Below are 24,007 nucleotides of genomic sequence, written 5' to 3'. Positions count from 1 at the left end.
AATTTCACGACTCCTTGGGCTTGCAACCCCCCCCCCCCCCCACCTATGGAATTACCAAACCTCGCATTTGACGAATTCTTAGTAAAGGTAACGAGTAAAACAGTTACAAATATTGACACACTAACCTGCATCTTTAGAAACCTCCGAGGACTCCCTCATCCTGGCCTCATTCCATTCCAGCTGAATTCAATCAGACCTACAAACTTAACATACGACTTACGCTTCCAACGATCAATAAGTAGAAGCCGTTCGATTTCCAGATGCATTACAAAACTTCATTTCTGATAGTTTATTATCGATCATGCACGAAAACACCTCAAAAAAGGGATACAAATAAAAGAAAAAACTGCAACCAACAAAGAGCATGAATAAAGGGTACAAGTCATTTCAAACAATTACAAATAAATTTGATAACATTTTAACATGGGTTGGGAGAAAACAAACGAGTGGAGAGCAGAAAAAAGTCAAACGCAATAAAAAACGCGAAGAACGTTATAGGAATAACATAGAAGGTATGCAGTTCATAAATTAATTAAAATGAGACAACACCTAACAATACGAAGAAAAAACGTAACTTCCATGTAAACGCAAAGAAATATAAAAAATTCCACAAAATAACTGAAGGGAAAAGAAACATCGCCAGAAATCCAGCATTTAAGGAGATTATTGGAAAAAAAAGAAATTTATGTAAATGGTATAGTAAATAATCAGCTAGCTCCTGTGAAATGTGTAAAACCTGAAGGGAAGAAATCGTAAGGGATTTGCGATGATACGAAAAAAAATCTGAAGCGGAAATGTGTGAGGAAGATTTGCAGTCAGGGATAACCACTAAAAAAAATGAAAATTATCAAATTGAACAAAGTCCTGATGTCTTCGAGAAGTGAACAACACAGTGCCACTACACATATGAAATTAACGAAACAAGCCAACCAACAGAAAACACAAACGAATAATCACAGGACACATAACAAACATTGTATCCCATCATACAACAGGCGTTCGCATTTTTCATAATAAAAAAATTCTTGCAACTATAAAATGGCAATCAGTGAATGATTGAAGAGAAATTTATACGTAAAAAAGCACAGAGGGAGGGAAAACAAAGCAAATAACATCATTACCCGTATAGCCTTGAAAAGTGGATTTTTGATCATAACTGCAACATCGTCATATATCAGTAGCATGTTGCATGCCATATAACACACATACAATTTTACCAGAACAGGTCAATCGTCAGAAAAGAGAAACTCACATTTTCTTTTAGTAGTGATAAACTTCATGAATAGTACTTGAAAAAGATGTCTCAAAGAAAAAGCTGACAAAAAAAGCCAGCAAAACAGAGTACACCAGAAATCATGACTCTATATCAATATAATCATTATCGTCATTATTATCATTTGCAACAAGTATCAATTGCAACAACGACCAAAATATAGAAGTAAAACAAACGAATGTAAGGGGATGACCAGTAGGTAACAGTAATGAATAACGCAGTGTCAAAACAATCATTTGAACAATCAATATACCGGTGATAACATTATTATTGTCATAAATCCAACAAGACATCTATACGGGCAGTGAGAAGGCTTACAAATTCATGACTGCAAAAATTAAATTAAAATAATCCAACCATCATCAAGTTATAACAATATATTGGAAATGCATTGGTAGAAAACAAGCAACTTTAATTTCGTAAAAAACAATTATCATGTAAAAACCACCAAATATTATAGAAGAGAAAACAACGGGGAGGCGAAAAAATGTAAAACAATTTGAACAACGCATTTTTCGAGAATGACTGGATACAAAGCAGGATAGCAATAGCATTTTTCTTAAAAAAGCACAGGGAGATCTCCTGAATAGTCAAAACACATTTCTTCAGCCACAAAAACAAAAAATAAAAAATAAAAAAATAGAAAAAAACGAACTACCAATTGATCAAAGGTGTGACCATATGTGCCTATAAATAATCAGAAGAAACAAGACAGAAGTGGCCTAAATTCTAAAACTGAATATGGTTTAGGCCTGGACAGAAATGCATCCGAAACAGAGTAATTCTTTCCTAAAAACCATTTTTAACAAACGAAAGAGTCCACAACTTTTAGCAATAAAGTTCTGAATGGTAGATACAACTTTCTTATAGTTCTTAATAAAAAAAAAAAAAAGAAAAACAAAAGGCGAACACCATATATTCATCAAAATCATGTATTATCCAACAGCAAACACTGTGTTGTACTTCTCGAAGAACTGACGACCTGTCCCTACTTGAATGTGTCAGATAAGATGGATTTAAGGAAAAGAATGAAGAATCAGAGATAATAAAATAATAAAACACGCCAACTTTCAATTCTCATCATTACTGCTTCAGTATTGTTGTTGGAATTGATAACCTCCCTGGGGTTGTGCTTGTGGTGCTCCGTAACTGAACTGATTCTGCGCTGTAATTGGCTGAGCACCGTAAGCACCATATCCCTACAAACAATGGAATTAATTATAATAAATACATCGCATTTATTTCCCCTACAACACTTCCAAAAAAGTTTTCCTCCAACGACATATTACAGGAATTTTAAGAGTATTATAACCATTGAGAAGTCAGATAACAACCGCAACTGTTCCATATGACAGTTCATATAGTTTGGATTTTTTTTTTCTTGTTATAGATGATGAAAATATAATTTGAAAGACTTACCGGTTGCTGAGGTCTTGCTTGTGCAGCTGGTTGCTGTGCAGCAGCAGCAGCAGCAGCAGCAGCAGCAGCGGCAGCAGCATTCTGCTTCAACTGATTTTCAATAACGGCCGCCTGTTCGTGCATACCCATACTACGATAATACTCTGCCCACTGTGCACTATAATCAGGCTGACCTGAAAGATGATGGGTATATGCTGGAACGTAAATCTTCAAACACTTTAGGCAGATTATTGCGAAATACCAAAAACAATTTTTTTACTATTTCCCCCCAGTAATCTTTATAGAAATTTTGAAGTTTATAAACGGAATTCACAAAAAGCATATTAGATAACACGAGCAAAATACATTGCCATTCACATCTACGTAAAGGAGAATGGACCAAGTTGTGCGCGACAAAGCGCTTACTAAAACTGTCAAAATTCAGGAATCACAGAGGAGACATTATATGCTTAACCCTATCATTTGCTTCATATCTATCTAAACTCATATAAAGATCAAAAGCTTTCCATACTGTGGCACACCTGTTTGCGGATTCACTGCTGGAGCTGCACTTGTCTGGGCTGGCTGCGGTTGCGGCTGTGCTGGTTGCTGATACTGGGTCGCATAGGCTCCCTGCTGATAACCAGGTTGTTGTTGTCCTTGTTGTCCGTAATATTGCTGATTCCAAGCAGCTTGTCCGGGATCACTTTGCTGATGACCTAAAAAGCAAAATATTTATATATCATTTTGTTAAACAGTTATCATATTACGTGTACCCTTACCAGTAACTAAAACAATTTTTTATATTCAAGAGTATGTTTACCAAAAGTGGTGTTCCACTGCGCTCCTGCTTGCCCCGCAATACCAGCACCAGCAAATTGTGAATTACCATTACCGTATCCTTGAGGAGCACTTGGTACAGTGTTATGTCCAACTCCAAATGCATCACCACCCGCCCCTGGACCCCCTTGTCCATGAAATTGTGGTACTGGCGTTCCTGGAGCAATGTCACCAACCTAAAAAAGTTTTGCATAAGCAATTTCCTGTTAACAGTGACTGTCTGCAAGTAAATCAGAGCATGATTTCAACTGACGTATTGCGGATACATGTAACGACTAGAGTCAATACTAGTTTAAAGAACGAATTTCACAGCAATTGCACCGAATTAAATTAGGAAAGACCATGTCACATATAAGTTTCTGGCCGTAAGATGAAAAAATTTCCAAATGAATGAACACCTTGATACGGATAATGTGTTGTGCATGATGGATCTGATAAGGAGTTCCCTTTATGATGAAAACTTTCTCGGATGCATTCGGCGGTGGATCTCGCGATAATTCAACATGTGCGCCACTTTCCGCGCATATCTTAAACGAGTTCTTGAAGCTATGGTTCGTCAAGATGGTCATTTGCACTTGACTATAGAATTAATATGTCTATTATGCAACTTGTTTAGTACATACAAGCGCAGTAATTCATTTCTGTATGCAGTGTAGCTGGGAGTATAACTGTGGAATACCTGACCTTCATGCAAAAAACAGGAACATAACTGCACAATAGTCATTATCATAACACTAACAAACTATTCATTTTTCGGAAAAAGAACACAAGAGGAAAAAAATCAAGAACATGAAGTTTTACAGAAATGAACAAATCTTACAGTTACATTATCTGGAATAGGAAAGAACATTAAAAACAAAAATCTATTGGCTATTAAAAGTGTGTGATATCTGAGAACCACCATTAAAGAACTAAAGAAAGAACAAAGATCACCTGTTTAATTGTTTCTCCTCCTTTACCAATCACCAATCCTGTTTTGTTCGATGGAACGTGCATGTAGAACATTTCCGCACCACCTGCCGCGCCACTCTTTTTGACGAGTTCAGAAATGAACTGAGTCGCTTTTGCAATTTGTTCGGCAGTGCCCTGTATGACAGCGCACCGCTCCTGCGTTGTCTGATCATCTGCAATAAATCGATATGCAAAACTTCTCAATTTACAACCCTCCCTTCATTCTACAGCTAAATGACATACGCTTCATCATTTCGTACGAAATACTTTACAATAAATATTAAAAATTCCAATACTAAGGAAACCACAACATATTATTACTACAATCAAATACTTAAAAAACAAACCATCAGGTTTAAACTGGATTTTAGCTCCTGATTCAGCAGCAAGGCGTTTGATCGTCTCCCCACCTTTCCCAATGATCATACCAACAGAAGCACGCGGAACAATTACCTGAAATATTCAAATTGGCGAGTCACCAGTAAAACATATCAATCTTGACTTTACGCAATTGTCATAAAGAAGAAAACAGGAAAGTAACCGTACTTCGCCAATAGAACGCTGTCCTCCCCCTATTCCGAATGATCCAGGGAAACCGAAATGTCCAGGTGGATGATCCTCACGTGACTGTAAAATTTCTTCAACCATTCTTCGAGCATTCTCGACTTTTTCAGGATCACCAGTAATACGCAAAGGTTTCGGTTGTCCTCCACTTTCTTGATTCTCTTGTATCATGACCATCTTGACACCAGTTTGTTCCTGAAACATGACGACAGTTGCAGGATACAAATCATTCCCTGAACAGAACTTATAAAATAATTTTAAATATTTAATCGACGCGCCTGAATATTTTTTATTGTTTCTCCTCCTTTTCCAATAACAAGGCCGCATTTTGCACCAGGAATAAACATTTCTTGCGTTATCTGACGCCCAGTACCAACGGGTATACCACCGTCAAAATGGCCTGTACGGTTTGGCGGAGGACGATTACCCGCTCGAGCTATTACCTGAAAAAACCCAAAAATTTCCACTTCAGTGTAATTTCAAATCACGTATATTGATCTGCGTTGTAATCCTTTCTATTTCTGTATTCTTCAAACAAAACGCGATGAATACATAGGACACCATTCAAAGGTGAATCGAAGGATTCTACAAATTTTTCGACAATATAATAACATTGATAAACATGTTGCTGTCCTTCAATCTTCGTTAAAAGCCATGAAAATTTTTAGGTAATGAAAGTTAACGCTATTAGTAAAGGATGTAACACAATAATTTAGGTATGAAAGGAGTAAAATAGCTAACCACAAACGGACTAGGCGCAGAGTACCAAATTCTAGGAGTGGGAATTTGTAGAAAATATATGGAATTCGAAGCAATCAATAACAGTGAAAAGTAGCAGAAAATTAGCATCGAATTTTAGCACTACATTTCCTATCATAAGCATTAAAAAAAATAAATAAAAGCAAGATCCAACCTCATTTATCATCGCCCTTGCGCGATCTACAGACATTTTACTGCCTTGCAAAGTGCATTGACGCATGTTATTCCCATCTGATTCCGGTGACATTTGTACGCGACAGTTGGTTTGTGACTGAATCTGCGATATTTGCTCACCACCACGGCCAATCACTATAAAAATAATGCCATATCGTTGCTTATAATTAATCATTAGCTAGATCCAAAATTTATTCAGCTGAATAAAGAAACCAGGAAATGAAGTGCACTTAAAGCAAGAAAATATACATAAAAACTAGAGTAAAATATCTACCATTACCAAGGCCAACACAGTGGTCGGGAACCTCCATTGTTTCCATAACAACTTCTCCGACACTTCCGACTGGCGGCATACCTCCTGCTCCAACATGGCCTGGACCTCCAAGTGTTGAAATTTGCATGCTTCCGCCCATGTCCATTGTGTTGCCAGTGATATTGACCCTTTTGGTTGGATACACTGAAAAAAACTGCGGATGTCTTTCCAATTCCAAAAATATCAGCATTTCATATTAAATTTCAACTACTTTATATCTGTAGATCACGCATGCAAAACACCAAAAGTATAATATACGCATTGCAAATATGGAGTTTTAAATGAAATGCACAACTGCACTGATAAAATTAACAAATTGGAAATAAGTCGATCGAAAATTAATCGAAATAATTCACATCAACAACCGAAATCCATAGAGAAACCGTTATCGATTTATGTACGTACTTATGGAAATTGAAGACTTCACTTTAAAAAATCCATAAATTGCGAATGAAATACCGTATAAACGCGTATTACACCGATCAAAAACGGAACGTCTCAACGCAATAACTTCCTAATATGAAAGTGTGACTGTTTAACGCATCATTTCACTTCTCCCATAACATTTACGCATAATATGCAAAATAACAAGTGAATCACTGGTACGTACGGTTAGATGAATCGTCCGAATTCGGTCGTTTCTGTGGATTCGAATGTGAAGAAGCAGCGAGCTAAACATAACAAGCAAAATATGAACATATACTATAAATGCATGTACAATCATCACTTATGATACCATGAATGAAAATCTATAAATAAGCATCTTCTTCTAAGAAAAACTGTCACGTAACATCAAACTTACGATAAAAATCGAAGTACTGCACATATGGCAAACAGTTTTTATTTCATTCCAGACAACAAATTTTCAGAACCAAATTATCATCATCATCATCATCATCATCATTATGCAGAAGGCATTCAGCCTGATTCGATCTCATAACTTTGAATGTTAATCTTTTCACAGCGGGTCAACGTAACTGTACCGCATTATAAAGCTACAGGGAATCTTTACACTATTCGTTCGGGTGGAGTTTTTCGAAGCACCCAAAGTGATGTGCAAACAAAGTTTTAACATTTCGTTACCGAAAAGTTAGAACCTCGTCTTGTCCATGAAAGAACTGACGTTTGTTAAACATATATAAATATATAAGTATAAATGTATGTATATGTATATATGTATATGTATTATATAATCCACTATTCCAATTAACAAAACAGAATCTAATGGAAATTCCGTACTCTTCTTTAAATCAATTTCAAGAGAGTATGTGAAAATATAGCACCGTAATCTATGTAAAGTTTAAAAAAAACCACTGGTCAAGTATATTCAGTGCAGAAACTGATATAAAGTCAGAGACAACAATCACTCCTATCTTCCTAAATCTAAGCAACAACATCCTTAACTGACAACCACAGTCCCACATTTTACAGAACACAAGGAGACAAGCAGTCTTCAACTTGTCCTATTTATATGCATTATTATACTTTCAACCAATAACACAAAACGTTTGTAACAACGCATTTGTTAAATGTGCAAATAGTTCTTCATCGCTAATAGTACTATATGATAGCAAACGATATGTCATGCAGCGATTTTCGAAATCAATCTTGCCTAATTATATCTCAGAAGAAATAGACATAAAGAGATTGACCTAGATAAGAGACGTATCACGAAAACTTCTGCAGGGAATTAATCAAAATAATAATAAATACCGAAGAATTTTTTTCGGTGTACTACAAAATGCATAACACTTCACTTTATTAGATGCAACCTTAGTTTCCCGAAGATAGAATGGAAAATTAGCATACCTCTTTAGCGCGTTGCAATGCGTCCTGGATAGCGTCGGTAGAGATTATGCCTGTAGACATGCCGCGACAACAGCCATCAATGGAATTCAAACTACTGCCTGACGAAAAAAAAATTGTACGATAAGAGAATCTTTCCAAACAGCCCCGATCTGGAATGATACCAAAACCGGTGACAAGCAAACCAGTGAGTATGGTATCAGGGCTTATTAATGATAATCATTTGATCATTCAATATACTCTTTCATGACAAACGAAACAACTGCACACCACAAACTGACACACGTGTGAGCTTTTCTATGAAACTCACTTAACAACCAACAGATAGCTACGTGTTGTTAACTTCCTATATTGTCAGATGACAAATGCAACAGAACAGTAGCACCCAGATCCCGCTGTACCACACCACCGAACAAAAACACACAAGCAGACTACCACCACCAGCTCCCCTCCCACAACATGGCGATACAGAATACAATGATTACCGCGTGCGACCACCCATTCATTACGCGCACGCATAGCAAGCCATTCCAAGCAAATTGTTATAAAGATACGATCATCAAGTGAATAACGAGAAGGCGCTTGTTCGAACGAAGAGGATCCAGGTAGTTCCAAACTTTCGGATATAACGCACATAAAGGGAAGTGGTAGTGTTTGAGGTATCCATTCATCATCTATGTCTACCCCTTTCAGTTGCAGTGTTGATCAATGATATAACTCTGACCAATCTGTTTACTACAGCGTGTAAGCTAGTCATTCTAATAATGTTATAAGCAGGATGAGTCGGTCATGTAGTCAACTGGTACTTTGGAAGGACACAAATACGTCTTTTATATAAAAGGAAAAATATATTTTTCTTATATACAGTAACATTCGATTATATGCACGGAAGCACAACGGAGAAAATTACATGTATTCTTTAAAGTATTTCTGATTAGGTAACGTGTCAAAGAAGGAAAGGTCATTTATAACCTGGAACACTGACGGCCTTCATTCCCACAACCGTCAAGAGTCACGTACTGAAGTGCCACGCTGTTTGGATTAGAACAGTAGGCTGTCCCACATTTTCGGAACTTAATTATGGTTCGAATTAACCTTTCCCGAAAGCCAAAGAACTAGAAAAGAGAGGATTCGGAGACTTAAACTGCAACTACTACAAAGCCAGTTATGTCACACCGTGAAACGAAATTCCCCGATATTCCTGGAACAGAGGCTTTGCTGAATTCAAAGATTTCACTCTTCCATATAATTAAGTGTAAATTATAAATTTACTTCTGTAAAATGTTCATTGCATGGAATTTACTGCTTTAGATGATCCAAACTTCGAAGTCTTATAAAATTTCAAAAATTAACTTGAAACAACTTCCAAATAAAACAAAACAAACTTGCAGCCCTTACATGAAAGAAAATTATCAACTCACATAACCTACACTGACACTACCGCCAGAAAACTATTACCATATATGAAAAGCAAAGAATAAAGAAATGTGTTGTATGGCACGATCATAAATGCATTACGTAACGATAAATTTGCATAATATACAATAGAAGAAAAAGAAAAAAAATCTCAGCCTGGAACAATGCCGAAAAGTGGTTCGTCCTGTCGCAAACAATTCCGCACCACTTTGAAGTATGGTAGAGGACATTTATTGAAAGACTAAATTTGAAAATCTACTAAATCAAACAGAACAGTTGGAAATAATCGCGAGAAGCTATCCGGTAGAGCATTTCTAATAAAATGGACCCGGAAATATAATACTATAATGTTTTAAAAATGATTCACATTAAAATCAAAAGTAAATTAAAATCTAGACCCCTGACAACCTCATTAAATGGGTCGATAAAAATGCCCTAACAAACGTTTCATAAATCAGCGCGTGTTAGCGTTGCATCAGAAGCTGAATAACGTATATTTGCTGCATTGTGTCCAGCTATGCGCCCGTAAACAACGCATTCTAGCAATGAATTCCCAGCCAACCTATTACGACCATGTACACCTCCTGTGACTTCTCCTGCAGCCAGTAATCCTTTGAATGGTTTGCCCGAAAATTCATTGTACACGGCTGCCTAGAAGTAATAATCAACGATTTTCACGAAAACGAGAAATATTATTAAAAATAATCACATTAACTAAAACTCATTCTTCATTGAAAGAGTTTAAATTTTCGAGATTACATATAGTAAAATCACATAATCACAATAGAACTCCATTGAAATCACTAAAACCCTAAAGATTTCAGTTCGTTGTTTTGATACTATTTAGATATTAAAGAAAAAGTCCAATCCAAGATGTAACTTTCTTTATACAAGTGAAATAAGACATGAAAAGAGAAATTACGTCTTTATCAATTTTTATCCCTCCCATTGTGTAATGAACAGCTGGTGTGATAATGGCAACATAATAAGGCGGATGTTCCAAAGCAACCGGGAAAATCTTCTTTCCGAATTTATCCTCCTGAAATAAATACCCTAAATGATTATAGGATTTCCAAGATCTTTATACTCCGTATTTTCAAAAAAAAGAAACCAGAAAATCTAGTTCCAAACTTAAAGAACGAAATGCACTGTTACCTTAGACAAAGTTGAATGGGCATGCTTGTTATACTCATCCAAGGTTGCTTTCAGTTTTGACGATTCTATTCCCATGTAATTCGCTACTTCTTCTAAAGTGTCCAATTGCTGAAATGGAACTATTCTACTAATTCCCACTTTATGACACAAAGCTCAAAAATATCCGATTAAATAAAGAAGACACACCAGGTGTAGGAAAAAGTGAAGACTTCGTAAAAACCAAACAAAAAAATCCACGATCTCTAGTTTTTGAAAGCGGGTGACAAAGAGCAACAAATAGTAATGATCAAAATGCATGCTTTTACCTTAAAAAAACCTTTAATTTTGGCATAAAAACCAAATGAAGCACGTCCAAAATCATCTACTGCCTGATCATCCATAATCATGAAAGCAGTATGAGCGCCACCAGCTTCTTCATTTTTAGCACAGAATTTCAAGATTTTATCGGTGACATGATCACGACGCCCTAGTTCATTTACAAATCGTTCTCCTTTATCGTTTAACTACAATTTTCAAAAACTTTTTTTTTAATTAGAAAGAAAAACACAATTAATTACTTGCCATCGATTTTCTTATAAATCAAAAAAATGTACCAAAATGGCACCCTTTCCCCTGAGAGCTTCCGCGGCAAGAAATTTCGTTGTTGCTACTGGATCTTTCGGGTCCACAAATGCCGTAGGATGGATCTAAATTTTATTCATATTTGCGTACATGGGATAATTACGAAGTATACTACTAAACTACAAAAACAATTATCGAGCAGAAATATCACTGTACAGTCTCCTAACCATCTAATATTCAGAATACTATAAGGATGTGTTTTAGAAGATGACAACTTTATAATGAAATGACTGGGAAGATCACTGCCATAGAGAAAATGAAAGTTTGAATACGTCAACATGTTTTCTAAGCTGTAAAAGAACAGCATAACAAATAATCCCCCCTTTTTTTCGGGATAAATCTAGCATGTCGTAAATTAATGTTAATGTGATGACTATTATTCGTTATAAGAAGTGCTATCATAAACGCTGCGAAAGTTAACAGTATAACTTTACAAAGTTTCTGTTTCACCTGGACATTTTGCATCCCCACCAGAGCTGCGCCCATAGCTCGAGCCATTTTAACCCCTCTCCCTGTGGCCCATGGACCATTAGTTGTAGGAAAATTAGCTTTTTCCGGAGCAAATTCTTGCAGTAGTGAGCCTTCTTTGGAATGATCGCAACTGAAACCACCAGTAGCCAGAACAACCGCCTTCCCAGATATTTCATCTGAAAATTTGCATATACCAAGTAGTTGTCATGAAAGTAATATAAATAAATCAACTGACAAAAAATCTGCCAGCACAACAAGTTGGTTCATTTACAGTCAGTTCCGTTTTATTTAATTCCATTATGAGCCACCGTTCTACGTGTACATCCAGCCATAAAACACAGCTAAACAGCAGCATTTGCAACATTTTGACACAGTTGCTAGGATCTTACTCCGACTTTTGCTCGGAAATGAAGTTAATGAAATGAAAAATTTAGATCACTAAAAAAGTATGTATCGAGAAATCGAAGAAGCAGTAGCATTTATAGCCGCCTATTTTTATTACAAGATACCACGAAAACAAGTGGATCGATTTGCTGTCAAACTGGCAAATATATTGTTAAAGTGATTTTTCAAATATACTGTTGAAGTGATAGCATGCATACAGATGTATTTTCCGAAAATATTTTACAAATTACTTTTTCTTTTTTTTTCGAAATAAGAACTGTAATCCTTTACTACTGAACTAAATTTTATTTTTTCCTATCAAATTATAAAACTAAGACCAAATTTCTGAATGACTCTTAAACTAGTGCTTAGGTTAATGGAAATTAGTTGTTATTCCTTTCAGGGGAAAGAAGTAAACACATCGTTTTAGTAGTTGCCGAATGGTAATCAAAGAAGATAAAAGTAAGATATACAAGGAAGAAACGAACAGAAAAAATTCAGAGATATTGACTCGTGAAATGATCCTGGATATAAATGTTAACGGAAAATTAGCTGTTGCTATTGTAGAAGCTTCATCAATCATCAAAATGACACTCCAACAAATTGTGAATATTTTATTTCTATCTGAATGCTAACCTAACTTCAAATTAAATAAAGTAAACAACGAAGTTCATCAGTCTATATCCAGCAAAATCATCATTCCAACTATCAATAACGTATTGAAGAGTGCCCTACTTCCAAATGCCGTGCAGCTCCATATCAATGAAGGTATGGTCAGTTACAGTTTCCGAAACAATGTGATATGCCTATATCGAAGTGATGGCAACATGTATCATTTCCATCGACGAGCTTACCATACCCATCTACGACCCCCTATTACTATTATAATGGATCACGGCAATCGTAAAATTTTCAAGGTAACACTTTTTTCAATGAATCGATATTACCTCTTTACTGCCGACATATCGTGATCTATGGAATGATTAGTAATCACCAAAATTTGACCTATTTTAAGCTTATCACGAAGGATACATTTCCACGTCGACGATATTGCCGCAAAAAAAAATTATAACACGATGAACAACAGTACGCAACTGCGTAAAGTAATGAAATCGGCATATTTTCGACGTAACAATCAACAGTTACCAGGGCCGACCAGATCAGCCAGGTAAGCAAATGAATAAATTCATATTCTACAAACTTTGGAAGTAATAAAAAATAATGTAATCCCACTAATTTAAACATAAAATGTTTAGGCTTTCTGGTAATGGCTTCATGCATCCATCATTGCCACCTAGTTATGGTCGTAGATGGAAAGGAATGCAAAGAACGCAAAAAATGATGACGAGAAAGAGCAGAAATAAGCAAAATACATGTCGTTTTAAAAGCAAGAAGAAGCAAAACCTGAATGCTCAATCAATGATGGAAAAAATTCCACCTAATAGACAGAACGCAGACGGTTATATCATGCGAAGAGACAGCGAAAGAAGCAACAAATTTGTGACCGACGACGTTCTCCGTTCTTTCGGCGTTCTCGCTTCTGACTATTCGGTAAGTATCACGACCTACAATTCAACAATTCCCATTCCCTCCTCATTTATCATAGTGATTTTTCTCAGGAATATGACGGTTTCACGTTGAATACATAATGCTAATAATATATGCCATAATACATATAATCAATAATATATATCATCAACAGCTCTACTAATCCACCAATTACTGAACTTTCGCTGTGCTATCTTGCTCTTATAACTGCAGTTAGGTTAAGACTGATATTATTATCGAAAAGTTGTTATTGAAAAAATGTATAGCAGTCTAATGCCACCATAAAGTAAAACCATAAAATCTATATTAGTTTTTTTAAGTACCCCAAATTTGATAGAAAACCCTACCCGTTATGCATGAATATTTTTTTCTCAAATTACTTTCTTTTTCTTTTTGCATAATAGTTTCAAAATATTGCTCCATTACTTCTTAAGCTAGTGGTAATTTGAACTTACATTAATAAATTTGGTAACTAACTACCTGATTAACTGTTAACTTATCATTTATTTCTTTTTATTACAGCGTTACGTTAATCAGAGCAACTGCAAGGATGTCAACTCTTTAATTGCTTACATGAACTATTCTTTGAACATTTGAATCCAGCTATCATTTCTGAAAAGAAGCAATTAAACCAAAAGAATTTTAATTTAAATTTGAACAATAAATATTACCTATCTGACTGCCATTTCTAATACGTACACCGGTCACAAAATCGTTCCATGTAACCAGCCCAACTACTTCTGTTCCCAATAGTATGCGTACCGGAAATACTTTTAAATTTGAGTACTTTTATTACATCAAGTTACATTACATTCCATGTAGCTAAGATCAAAATTTGATTCTACATATCTTTACCAAAAACATGATATTTACAAAGCTCTACTTTTTCTGGATAGTCTTTTTCATGCATGCGAAGTTTTTCCTTCAGTGCTTTGATAATACTGAATCCCACCGCTACTGGTTTACCCTCTTTCGGCTGCGGTATCCTGAAATGACGCAATGTTAACATCAGAATCATTGCAACACCATCCAAAGTGTGTATACTGTGAAAGTCGAAACGTCAAAAATTGGAAAAAGATGGAAAAATCAATTGGGCTATGGGAAAAAATTTTCCAGAACATCAAATGATATTGATATCTTAAATAATTTCCTAAAATAAAGTGATAATTTATAATTGGTTTTACCAGTGTACTCTCTTTACTGAATGTCCACCACAGAGATTTACGTCGGATAAATCGACCCCATGATCGATGAGGAACTGTATGGCAGTAGGTGAATGACGCACCTGTAACGCCATGCTTAATGTTTAACATATTCTCCAAATATTTAAGTCAATGAAGTCTGAAAAATAAAAATCCAAAGAAAATTATTTCCATACACAAAATGAGATAAATATTAAACGCGAAAATATTTAACATAAATATAGACTTGAACGAACTAAATTCCTTCCATTTTATTCGAGGTGAAATTAAAAAAAGGAGAAAAATGACAAAAAAGACCATCTGCAATCAGGCTTACTAGTTGGTCAACTAATACGTGATCATTCTCGCGATCCCCCGCTGACATCGTATCGGAATAAAACAGTTCCGGTGAATCAATTACTTGCCTAACACGTTGTGCTTCCGTATTACAAGCTGCTACTCCACTTGATGCCTAGGAAGTAACAAATTTTCTAATGAGGAACATTTTTTTTAAAAGTTCTCAGTGAAAAAATCGGGTTTGAAACTAAACTGAAAAACTACATCTTGAGTGTGGCAAGAATGAATAACACCAAAACAAAGCATCAGAAGGAGGTCGAGAAGATATTATCACCATTTTTCAATGAATAGAGGTCCCGACTCATCGTAGTTGATGGCATTGCAAGCCATGTAGGAGACTACAGCTTTGTGAGGTGCAGTGTACGGTTATCCCATCCGATTAGTCTGTATAGTACGTGGTAACATAGAAATGACTCTCTCTCTCTCTCTATGCATATATATATAAAGCCGTGGAAGTTCCATTTTCCACACTTTATATTCTAAATACATATTGCAAACAGAGCTATTTTACCAACCATTATCATATGTTTAATGCGTTACCTTTTGACTATTACCACCCAAATCCTTTTCACCTTCGATGAGAATAACATTTGCGCCGTCATGTATTGCTTGAAGTGTAGCAGAGAGACCAGCCAAACCACCACCGACAATTATAACAGGATCCGTGAACTCGGGTAACTGCAATTCTCGAACGTTTGATGTAGTGCCAGAGCTGTTCAACGCATAGTCACCACCAGCAATTATTCTTTCCTAATCCATTTTTATTTTCATAAATAATATTACAACAGTGTGTTTGAAATATGTCGTTTAAAATTTTCTCAAGCCGAGAAGGATCACCAGAATAGCCTAATCAATCGATTTAGGGACTGGACGTCGTTCACAATCTATGATGACTTCCGTTCGAAGGCCTACAGTCCCCATATTGCCAATGTTAAGTAATTTAAACTATCTTCAATAAAAAGGATTAGTTTCCCAACCCCTTCAATTTTAAAAGAACAAATCTTACTTTAGCCATAATAATCCTTGACATCACTCCCAGTAATAAATACGACAAAAATTGCATTCGTAAGACGAACAATTTGGCAAAAATATGAAATATGCTGAAAATACCTTAATTCACAACATCAAAGTTGACGATTTCTTCTTTGACGATAACAGCCCCTCCTTCCCAGTAGATATGGCAATTTAAGTGTAAACAGATGTATCACGGGTAAACAAAGGTGTAAACATGATAATTTTTGTTAAACAGATAACGCGGTACCTCAGCACTACACTTAATTAGCTGCCGGTTTTAAATCAAGTGTAGTTTAATCAAACATTTGTACTCTCCTACTCTCAGAGTTGTTGACTTCTCACAAATCTCAGATCATCGATCGTCAATTTCTGGTGCACATAGTCCTTTTTTTTAAAAATTACTTCTGACTTCTTTCCAGCAATTCCCAACTTTATATAAAATTCAACCAGTCGGGAGAAAACCTCCAAAAAATAAGTTTCTTCAACGCAACAGTATGAAATGTTGTAGAAGACAAAGCAGTAAAAGTTCACTATACAAAGCTCAAGAAAATGTATCAGTAACTAGGGAACCTACTAAAAATTCCTAATCCAGTAATCTACTTAAAAGGGATACCCTATATTCCACGTTAAACGTTTTTACGAATAACAAAATAACCTTCCCTAATTTGTCAACAAAGACTGAGCCGATCAAACGTAAACAGATCAAACAACCTCATATGAGAAGCTACTAGTACACTGAGCTGTGGCTTAGATCCAAAATTTACCCTAACAAACATCTGATGTCAGATTTACAGCTTTCAAACTTAGAAAAAAATCCGAAGATAATGTATTTACAAATCTGAAAAAGTTCACGGAAGACTGAAAGATGATTAATACCGTGAGGAGCTCACAGATAAGACAGAAGCACTCTTCTGAAATATTTCGATTTATTCATCAATATGAAAACACAACTGCATTACAGAACAAGAAAAGACATTGCAAAATAACAGCGACTTGTTATAGGAATTCCAGTAATGTGTAAAAGAATTAAAATATAATAGGCAATCATACCGTAGAATATATAGTACGAATAGGACAAATAATTTAAAATAAATTTAATAGATATGAGGATCTCTGAACAAATAACAGCACACAACAGCAATTATTTAATACATCAGACAGAAAACTTATATAATTGTAGGGGGAAAACTTGTATAATTACAAGAAAAAATAGTGATCAAATCTTATGAATTATGATGAAAGAAAGGAAGAGCTGAAAACCCAAGAAACAAATGCATTCCTGACCGTTCCAGAGTTTTTTGAATGATTAGTGTGGAGTCGGCGTCATATGTCTAAATATTTCGCGCAATTTTTATCTCAGTTTTCAACTAATACCACGGAATTCTAATCTAAAAGTCAGCATTCCCACATTGCATGATGCGCCTTTCCATGGTAATCTGTTAATCACTTAGAAATTTACCAGAAAAGTAAGAAGAAACATCCCAATAATAATAGCGACTTGTTGCAGGAATTCCAGTGGTATATAAAAGAATCAAACACAATACCAACATGGAACTAACAAATTTCTGAGCAAATCAATGTAAACACATACAGTTTCTTTTTTTTTATGCGACTAATAAAGTTGCAGGCAAAAACTAAGATGTTCTAGAATGATTCAGAAATGAAGTCTGGAAAGAGCGGTAACGTGCAAGTGAGCATAAAGATTTCAATTTTGCCGTTGTATGCAAATCTGAAATAAAGATAGTAACCAAAAAGAAAAAGGAAAACTCAACATGATATGGAAGGTAATCTAAATTATCATTTGGCAGAAAAACGTCTGTTAAGGAAGATGAGCAAATAAAAAGCGAAAAAAAAAAAGAAAAAAATAATAAAATAAAATTCGCAACATGTGCATTCGTGTACAGTCGATTTCATCAACTCCAGCAAATAATCACTCGTCTTTTCTCATCTGTGCAGTTCTGCGCGCTTCACTCGATTCCTCAAAAATGAAACATTGAAAAAGATCTCTAATCTAATCTTACAGTCCGTAAGGAAACGATTTACTTTAATCAAAGATGCTTTAGCTAAAATTTAATTGAAATTAGCAAATTACCTGTAGACTCGTCCTCTGATCACTAACTGAATCCTCATCGTCGTCTAGTTCCATCGGAGGAGGAGGCATTTTAACTTCGATTGCCGGATCAACCAGAAGACGAGGTGGAAAAGGGAAAGAAAACGGATTCGCCAATTCCGGAGATTTGCTATATTATAAAAATTATTCATTAATGATGTATCTTGCTTTGTGGAAAAACCAAATAACCTACTGACCCTCTCTACTGGAGAACCAATCATTTGTGCAACTTATTAGAAACCGAACAGAATTTGATTAAAATTAGAACCCAGATATGAGATGTGAACATCCATAAGGTTAATAGAAGCTTAATGTAAGTTTAAAAATACATTTTAATATCATAATTGGCTCCTTACATTGCCGATTCGGAGGAACTTGTAGAATTTTCTAATGCGAGTGGAGAAACGCATCCACGACTGACAATATGAGGTTGATGACAAACTCGTTTCGCTACACTGCAAATTAATATGTCATAATTGACTTCAGCTCAGCCCTCAAAATGCAGTTTTTAATCTCTCTTTCTGAATTTTTTTGCAATATGTTATTTGAATAAAGACAAGAAACCGCGCTGCACGTTGGTCAGAATCCAATTCGCAACCAGCTGAACTGGTATATCGACGTTTTATCACTTGACGAACGGCTATAGGACTTAGACTTCTAAAAACAATCAACGAAATTATGTAGTAATAACAATACAAAGCACTGCTGTAGTCGAATATATTATCATGATGTATGTAATTGTTAGAAGAAATAAAAACAAGATAAATAAAATTCGTTACATCAACTTTTAAAATGAACCAACATGTATACCGCATTGTATGTCGTGTAGGACTGGGCGTTGGACTTGGACTTGGTGAATAAGTGATGTTGTTGCGAACAATTTGCTGCGTTGAGGGTGAATAACACTGCTGAAGAGAATTTCGATTCTGTATGTTTTTTTGTATAAAATAGAAACATTTGCAACATGACTTTAAAGAGAACACTAAAATAACTTGACAACGCGATAACTTCCGCCACTAAGATAAAGATGATAGCCCATAAAAGCTAATGAAAAATAAAACATGGATACTATCGAGTCCAGAATCTTGGCTTCATATACGATAAAGCAATTGCTCAGTTTACTCGGACTTCTAAGATATCTCTTCCTACTCCACTGCGATGTCATTTGATTAGTTAGTTGCAATGAAATTTTGTAGTTTTGCTACATTTAAAGTTTCTAAACTAAACAACCTTCTGTATATCAACTGATCGAGTTGGTGACGGTGAACAACTGTGTGGGATAAAAGCATTTGTTAAAACAGAAATCGGTTCCGAGAGGGAATGCGTTCTCTTTCGCTCTTCACTACTTCCGATACTGAAATCGTCGAATCCCAGTGATACCTAAACGCAAGGTTAGGAGATATATGGAAGAGTATTGCCACAAAAATTTTAAAAAACTGCAAATTAATAACAAAATCAAAATTCGTCCACCTGTTGGGCAAACTGCATCAGTCTTTCATGGGCAAGTTCGCTTTCAATTGAGCAATTACTTTCTCGACGTATATTTGCAACACGTGAATGCGAAGGTACTGGATGACATGCTGGTGATGATCGTCCCGAAACGCTGGGCGATGGTGTGAACTACAAGCATTCAAAAATAAAAATTCTGTCAGTCATGAAAAAATGGAGTGATTCCCTTTGAAAATCTTTTTAGAAAAATGTTAAAACAAAGGGCCTCCAGAACCAAAAAAAAAGACCAATAGCACAATTACCGTGTATCTGTAACACAGAAATATAGCGGTATGTAAAGTGATTTCTGCAATTTTTTGGGAGAAAAATCTTATTACTTATTATTATTTTTAAGTGTATCAAATATATCGAATATTCCATATAACAATTTTAATAACTCTATAAACCTAACGGAAATTCGTGTAACACAAATCAGACACTTACAGTGCGTGGTAACGAGGTTTTTCGTTCTAGTTCATTTCCATTTCCAGTGACACCATTGAGTGAACGCCATCTAATTCCGCTTAGTTCAACAGTGTTTTGTCGCTCAAAACGAAAATGTGCACTAAAACTAAACCAAGGAGAAAAAAACTTGCATATTTTCATCTCTTCGTTTACATATACTACTAATAAAAGTATCCGTGATTTCAAATCCAAATTTGAATAAGAAATCCTTAGTACCAAAAAAATTAGAAAGTACTTTCCGCAATTCAACTTGACCTCAGTTTAATATATACCTGTTACTATATACCTGTTACTACTATCTTCTGCAGTTACATCGTCATCACTTGCACTATCAGGAGCGCAAGACAGATGAATGCGTGCTGCACCATCTTGTTCGACCCGTACATTATTATAGGTTCTTGAGATACTTCGATACCCTCCATTCAAGGGGTTTGGAGAAATATTATTCGATGTCACTGCTGGCATCGACAGAGCATTTTGCTGATTTAATGATGAACATCTGCAATAAGGATTAATCGTGCTAATGAAAGTGAATAAAATATTCGAGTATATGTGCACCATATAAGGAATTCGATTTGGCAGTTGATGACGAATATTTCATCGTTCTATCAGAAAAACTTACGATGAATGCCGTGACAACGACGAGATATCAATTTCCGATTCACTAATATTTGAAGAATATGGTGAACTCTGCGTAGAACAAGCAGGTGAATTCTGACCCGTAGATGCTGGCAGCACACATTTCACTTCTGCAAAAGAAAACTGAAGATCCTTCAAATAACCATAATTATCCAAAAATTGATAGGAAAGGGATAGTAGCTCTGACTTCGTGAAGAAACAATGAGGATTTACTGGACTATATAAATGCTTAACAATTGGGGATTTCAAACTCCTTCTAATATCCGTATCGCAATATGGATGTAATCTTGCTAACTGCACAGTACGCATGACAATCCTCAGCACCACGTCATATTATCCATCTGTCGAAAATCAAGGAACTATGCATCGTATTTTTATAATTATTTTCTTAGCTCACACTCTGCTAGATCAGGGCCAAATGATTCTGTGGGTACCTGTAGATCCGAGATTGACATCTCCCATGGTGTTAATGAATGATATACGGTACAGTGACCTAACAACCAATTCAATGACTTGATTTTGCTGATATCGATCTGAGAAAAAAAAACAAATCAGGACGTAGCAATTGTGACAACACAGAAATAAATACGCAGTAATTGTCGCAACGAAATGGAAGAAATAGTAAAGTAGCTTGACATTTTCAGAGTTTGAAATTGAACTTATGGATTTTTTAAAGAGTAAAAAGAGTGATCTGTCCTTCATTTCTGATAAAGACATGCACTGGCTGCTATTGGTAGTTCACTGCAACTATGCAAGAAAAAAGATTACGTAAATGTGAATATGGACATACAGTTATATCCAAAAGTAACACTTAGACTTAAGAAGTTTTGGAGTGAAGTAGTCAGTAAAGGTAGGTTTTGGAGACGGAGAAAGGTCGATCATTAATTACTCAATTACCCTCCAATGCACCGCACAACTCTCTTTGAGCTGCAACAGATGGCAATCATCGAGTGGAAGTAATGGTTTTAAATCTGATATCGCTTAGATTGCGCGAATTCCGATGAACTGGGGGAGGAGGCGGGAAGGGACACTCTGCTTTTTTTGCGATGATTCAGTATTAATGGATAACGAAATGAGCTGTCAGGATTTTTAACTGGTACAGGTTAGCTGAATGATGTGTGGTGGGGATAAGCCAGTTCTCTAGAACTAGCATCTGAATAGGAAGATAATGAAAATAAGGAAGAAAAGAAATTGTAAGGTATCAGTGAGAGATTATATTTGCTTCCTTTGCAACAGACTCGACATCTTTTGTCTTCATTTTTAACAATTACTCGGCTCGCCGACATTTCACTACAACTTTTTTCAAAAATAAAACAATTCGGCAGCTTTCTGTTTATTGATCAGCTGTTGTACGGCGTTAGCTATTTGCATGTCTGGAAACTGATGGATCCATTAATAAGGCATTCAACTGGATGGATTAATGGGATATACGTTTTAAATATAACTAATGCAGTACAAAACCTAACGTCATTAAATTACTACTGTTTTTCAGGAAAAAGATCTGAGAAGCCTAGGACAGCACAGTCTGTCTGAACATCTTTGATCTGTGCCAAATTCTTGCTTGATATCAATGCAACCCTTCAATGTTAGTTTACAGGTACCCGTGATTTGCTAAGACATAGTAAATTGAAGATTACAGGTGAACACATTTTCTGAATATATTTTATCCTAAGCTGTAGGCGTTTATTACATAATTACGTTCGGTTTCTTCCGCTACTGTCGAAACAGGGAAAGATAAAGAGAAGGCGAATCATAAATGGACAAATAATAAGGTTGAAACAGTAGGAGGTACGACTAACTCCTGAAATAGAAAATGATGTAGGCAATTTTTGGTGATAATGGTGAGGTACGTGCTGCAAACTGGGTCATTTATGATACATGTGCTGTACTCTAATCCGGCATTGGTTGAGCAACTCAGCAGACAGTCTCTAATTGGTCTGTGTTCATCCTTTCCTGATCCTTATTTCTTTTTCTTTTTCGAGCGAAACATATTATTTGAATCGAAAACCAGAATTTAGGCATTCAATTCCTCAGTTTTCCTTCTTTTAAAGCTTCAATTTTTTATTTTTTAAAAATTTTAGTTTTTAATCTTCAATTTCTACTAGAAACTGAAGTAAATTTATTGATTTCCACGTAAGATGGTTGTTGCAAACGGAAGATTATATGGAAACAGAGTAATGAAAAAGTAATGAATCAAAAGATGTAGGATCATGATTAAATCGATTTTCGTTGTTCGACTTATATCTCAAACCACCATCGTCAGATCCTTATCAGATTCGTAACAACATTTCATACAATAATTACAGAGCTTTAAAGTTATTATATGTTTTTTCAGTGATTTAAATGCTGGAAAGATTAGTAGCTACCATTTCGTAAATGCAGTTAAAAACTTAGGAAATCTTTCAGCTTTTATTACAGCCAAGGCTTCATCGATCAAATCAGCCCGAAAAATGACTTTGTCGTTTGCGAAGTTTTAATAACAGAAGTTTTCTGTAGAATAGCTATTTATTCTTTTTCTACAAGTAAGTTTTTTAAAATACTCTAAAAAACTTCGCTGATTAAGTATGTCGAAAACACCTCGAAAGACACGTCCTTCACTTATTTGGAAAAGAACACATTAGTGGATAGAAAAAGGAGAAGTTGCGTAACATCAGCACATGTTAAATTAATTATTCGTTGCAAAGCACATTAACTTAAAACGGTTTAAAAAATTGTTGAAATGTGTAAATATTGAAATGTGAAAAGAAATGAGTCATAAACTAACTGACAAATATGTTTAAGTAAGAGAGCGATCGAGATTAGATGAAAGAACGTCATTCATAGAAGTCAATAAAAGAATAAAGGTAAGGAAAGGCAGGTGAAAAGGACGAAATGATCAGACGTTAATAATCCAGCAAGACTGATCCATCCTCAAAAGTAGTTAAACATAATTATGCAAAAGATAATTGTTCAAGCGATGTGATCGACTCATCTTCTAGGCCTTTTACTCATGCGACTGCTTGCTTTAAACATTCTTGTATGCCTGCAATCAGGAAATCTCCGTCTTCCTCTATTCAGTTCCTTTCCATTTCACTTAACAA

General features: G+C 35.5%; 6 protein-coding genes across 7 annotated transcripts; 2 read left to right on the top strand and 4 right to left on the bottom strand.

The window, feature by feature from the left end:
* Nucleotides 1-2,176: 2,176 nt before the first annotated feature.
* LOAG_16645 lies at nt 2,177-8,537 on the bottom strand (the record flags this gene model as incomplete). 2 transcript variants are annotated; one of them, XM_020449291.1, is made up of 13 exons in its annotated part: nt 8,082-8,537; nt 6,883-6,943; nt 6,240-6,416; nt 5,940-6,094; nt 5,305-5,469; nt 5,009-5,221; nt 4,810-4,915; nt 4,445-4,635; nt 3,910-4,038; nt 3,495-3,687; nt 3,214-3,390; nt 2,693-2,865; nt 2,365-2,472 (listed from the first exon to the last, which is right to left on the bottom strand). In XM_020449291.1, the coding sequence occupies exons 1-13, from the start codon at nt 8,139-8,141 to the stop codon at nt 2,365-2,367; spliced, it is 1,908 nt and encodes a 635-aa protein (XP_020307207.1). In that variant the 5' UTR covers nt 8,142-8,537. The 2 variants fall into 2 exon arrangements, with proteins under 2 accessions (XP_020307208.1, XP_020307207.1); XM_020449292.1 differs by lacking the exon at nt 8,082-8,537 and having other exon boundaries at nt 2,177-2,472; nt 6,732-7,239.
* Nucleotides 8,538-9,941: 1,404 nt separating this feature from the next.
* Nucleotides 9,942-14,368, bottom strand: LOAG_01110 (hypothetical protein; the record flags this gene model as incomplete). Its single annotated transcript, XM_020445648.1, has 8 exons — nt 14,345-14,368; nt 13,530-13,690; nt 11,721-11,917; nt 11,243-11,335; nt 10,955-11,152; nt 10,650-10,757; nt 10,417-10,533; nt 9,942-10,145 (listed from the first exon to the last, which is right to left on the bottom strand). The coding sequence occupies exons 3-8, from the start codon at nt 11,766-11,768 to the stop codon at nt 9,942-9,944; spliced, it is 768 nt and encodes a 255-aa protein (XP_020303913.1). The 5' UTR covers nt 11,769-11,917; nt 13,530-13,690; nt 14,345-14,368.
* Nucleotides 12,566-13,096, top strand: LOAG_01109 (hypothetical protein; the record flags this gene model as incomplete). The annotated part of the gene is made up of 2 exons (XM_003136649.1): nt 12,566-12,730; nt 12,851-13,096. 2 exons carry the CDS (start codon nt 12,566-12,568, stop codon nt 13,094-13,096), a joined length of 411 nt encoding a protein of 136 aa, XP_003136697.1.
* Nucleotides 13,200-13,774, top strand: LOAG_01108 (hypothetical protein; the record flags this gene model as incomplete). Its single annotated transcript, XM_003136648.2, has 3 exons — nt 13,200-13,293; nt 13,382-13,676; nt 13,745-13,774. Coding segments are annotated over 3 exons (419 nt in total), but the record flags the coding sequence as incomplete, so codon positions are not given.
* A 146-nt stretch (nt 14,369-14,514) lies between the features above and the next one.
* LOAG_01107 (hypothetical protein) lies at nt 14,515-16,226 on the bottom strand (the record flags this gene model as incomplete). The annotated part of the gene is made up of 5 exons (XM_003136647.2): nt 14,515-14,659; nt 14,858-14,958; nt 15,192-15,326; nt 15,752-15,961; nt 16,218-16,226. The coding sequence occupies 5 exons, from the start codon at nt 16,224-16,226 to the stop codon at nt 14,515-14,517; spliced, it is 600 nt and encodes a 199-aa protein (XP_003136695.2).
* A 1,929-nt stretch (nt 16,227-18,155) lies between these two features.
* LOAG_01106 (hypothetical protein) lies at nt 18,156-21,466 on the bottom strand (the record flags this gene model as incomplete). The annotated part of the gene is made up of 11 exons (XM_020445647.1): nt 21,362-21,466; nt 20,911-21,037; nt 20,575-20,787; nt 20,268-20,388; nt 19,806-19,955; nt 19,566-19,715; nt 19,146-19,243; nt 18,900-18,992; nt 18,692-18,790; nt 18,318-18,465; nt 18,156-18,203 (listed from the first exon to the last, which is right to left on the bottom strand). Exons 1-11 carry the CDS (start codon nt 21,387-21,389, stop codon nt 18,156-18,158), a joined length of 1,275 nt encoding a protein of 424 aa, XP_020303912.1. The 5' UTR covers nt 21,390-21,466.
* Nucleotides 21,467-24,007: the final 2,541 nt, after the last annotated feature.

The sequence above is a fragment of the Loa loa genome (assembly GCF_000183805.2).
Source record: "Loa loa unplaced genomic scaffold supercont3.11, whole genome shotgun sequence".
NCBI classification, from domain to species: Eukaryota; Metazoa; Nematoda; class Chromadorea; order Rhabditida; family Onchocercidae; genus Loa; species Loa loa.
The sequence above is the reverse complement of the archived record's forward strand: the minus strand, read 5'-3'. Positions and strand labels throughout refer to the sequence as shown.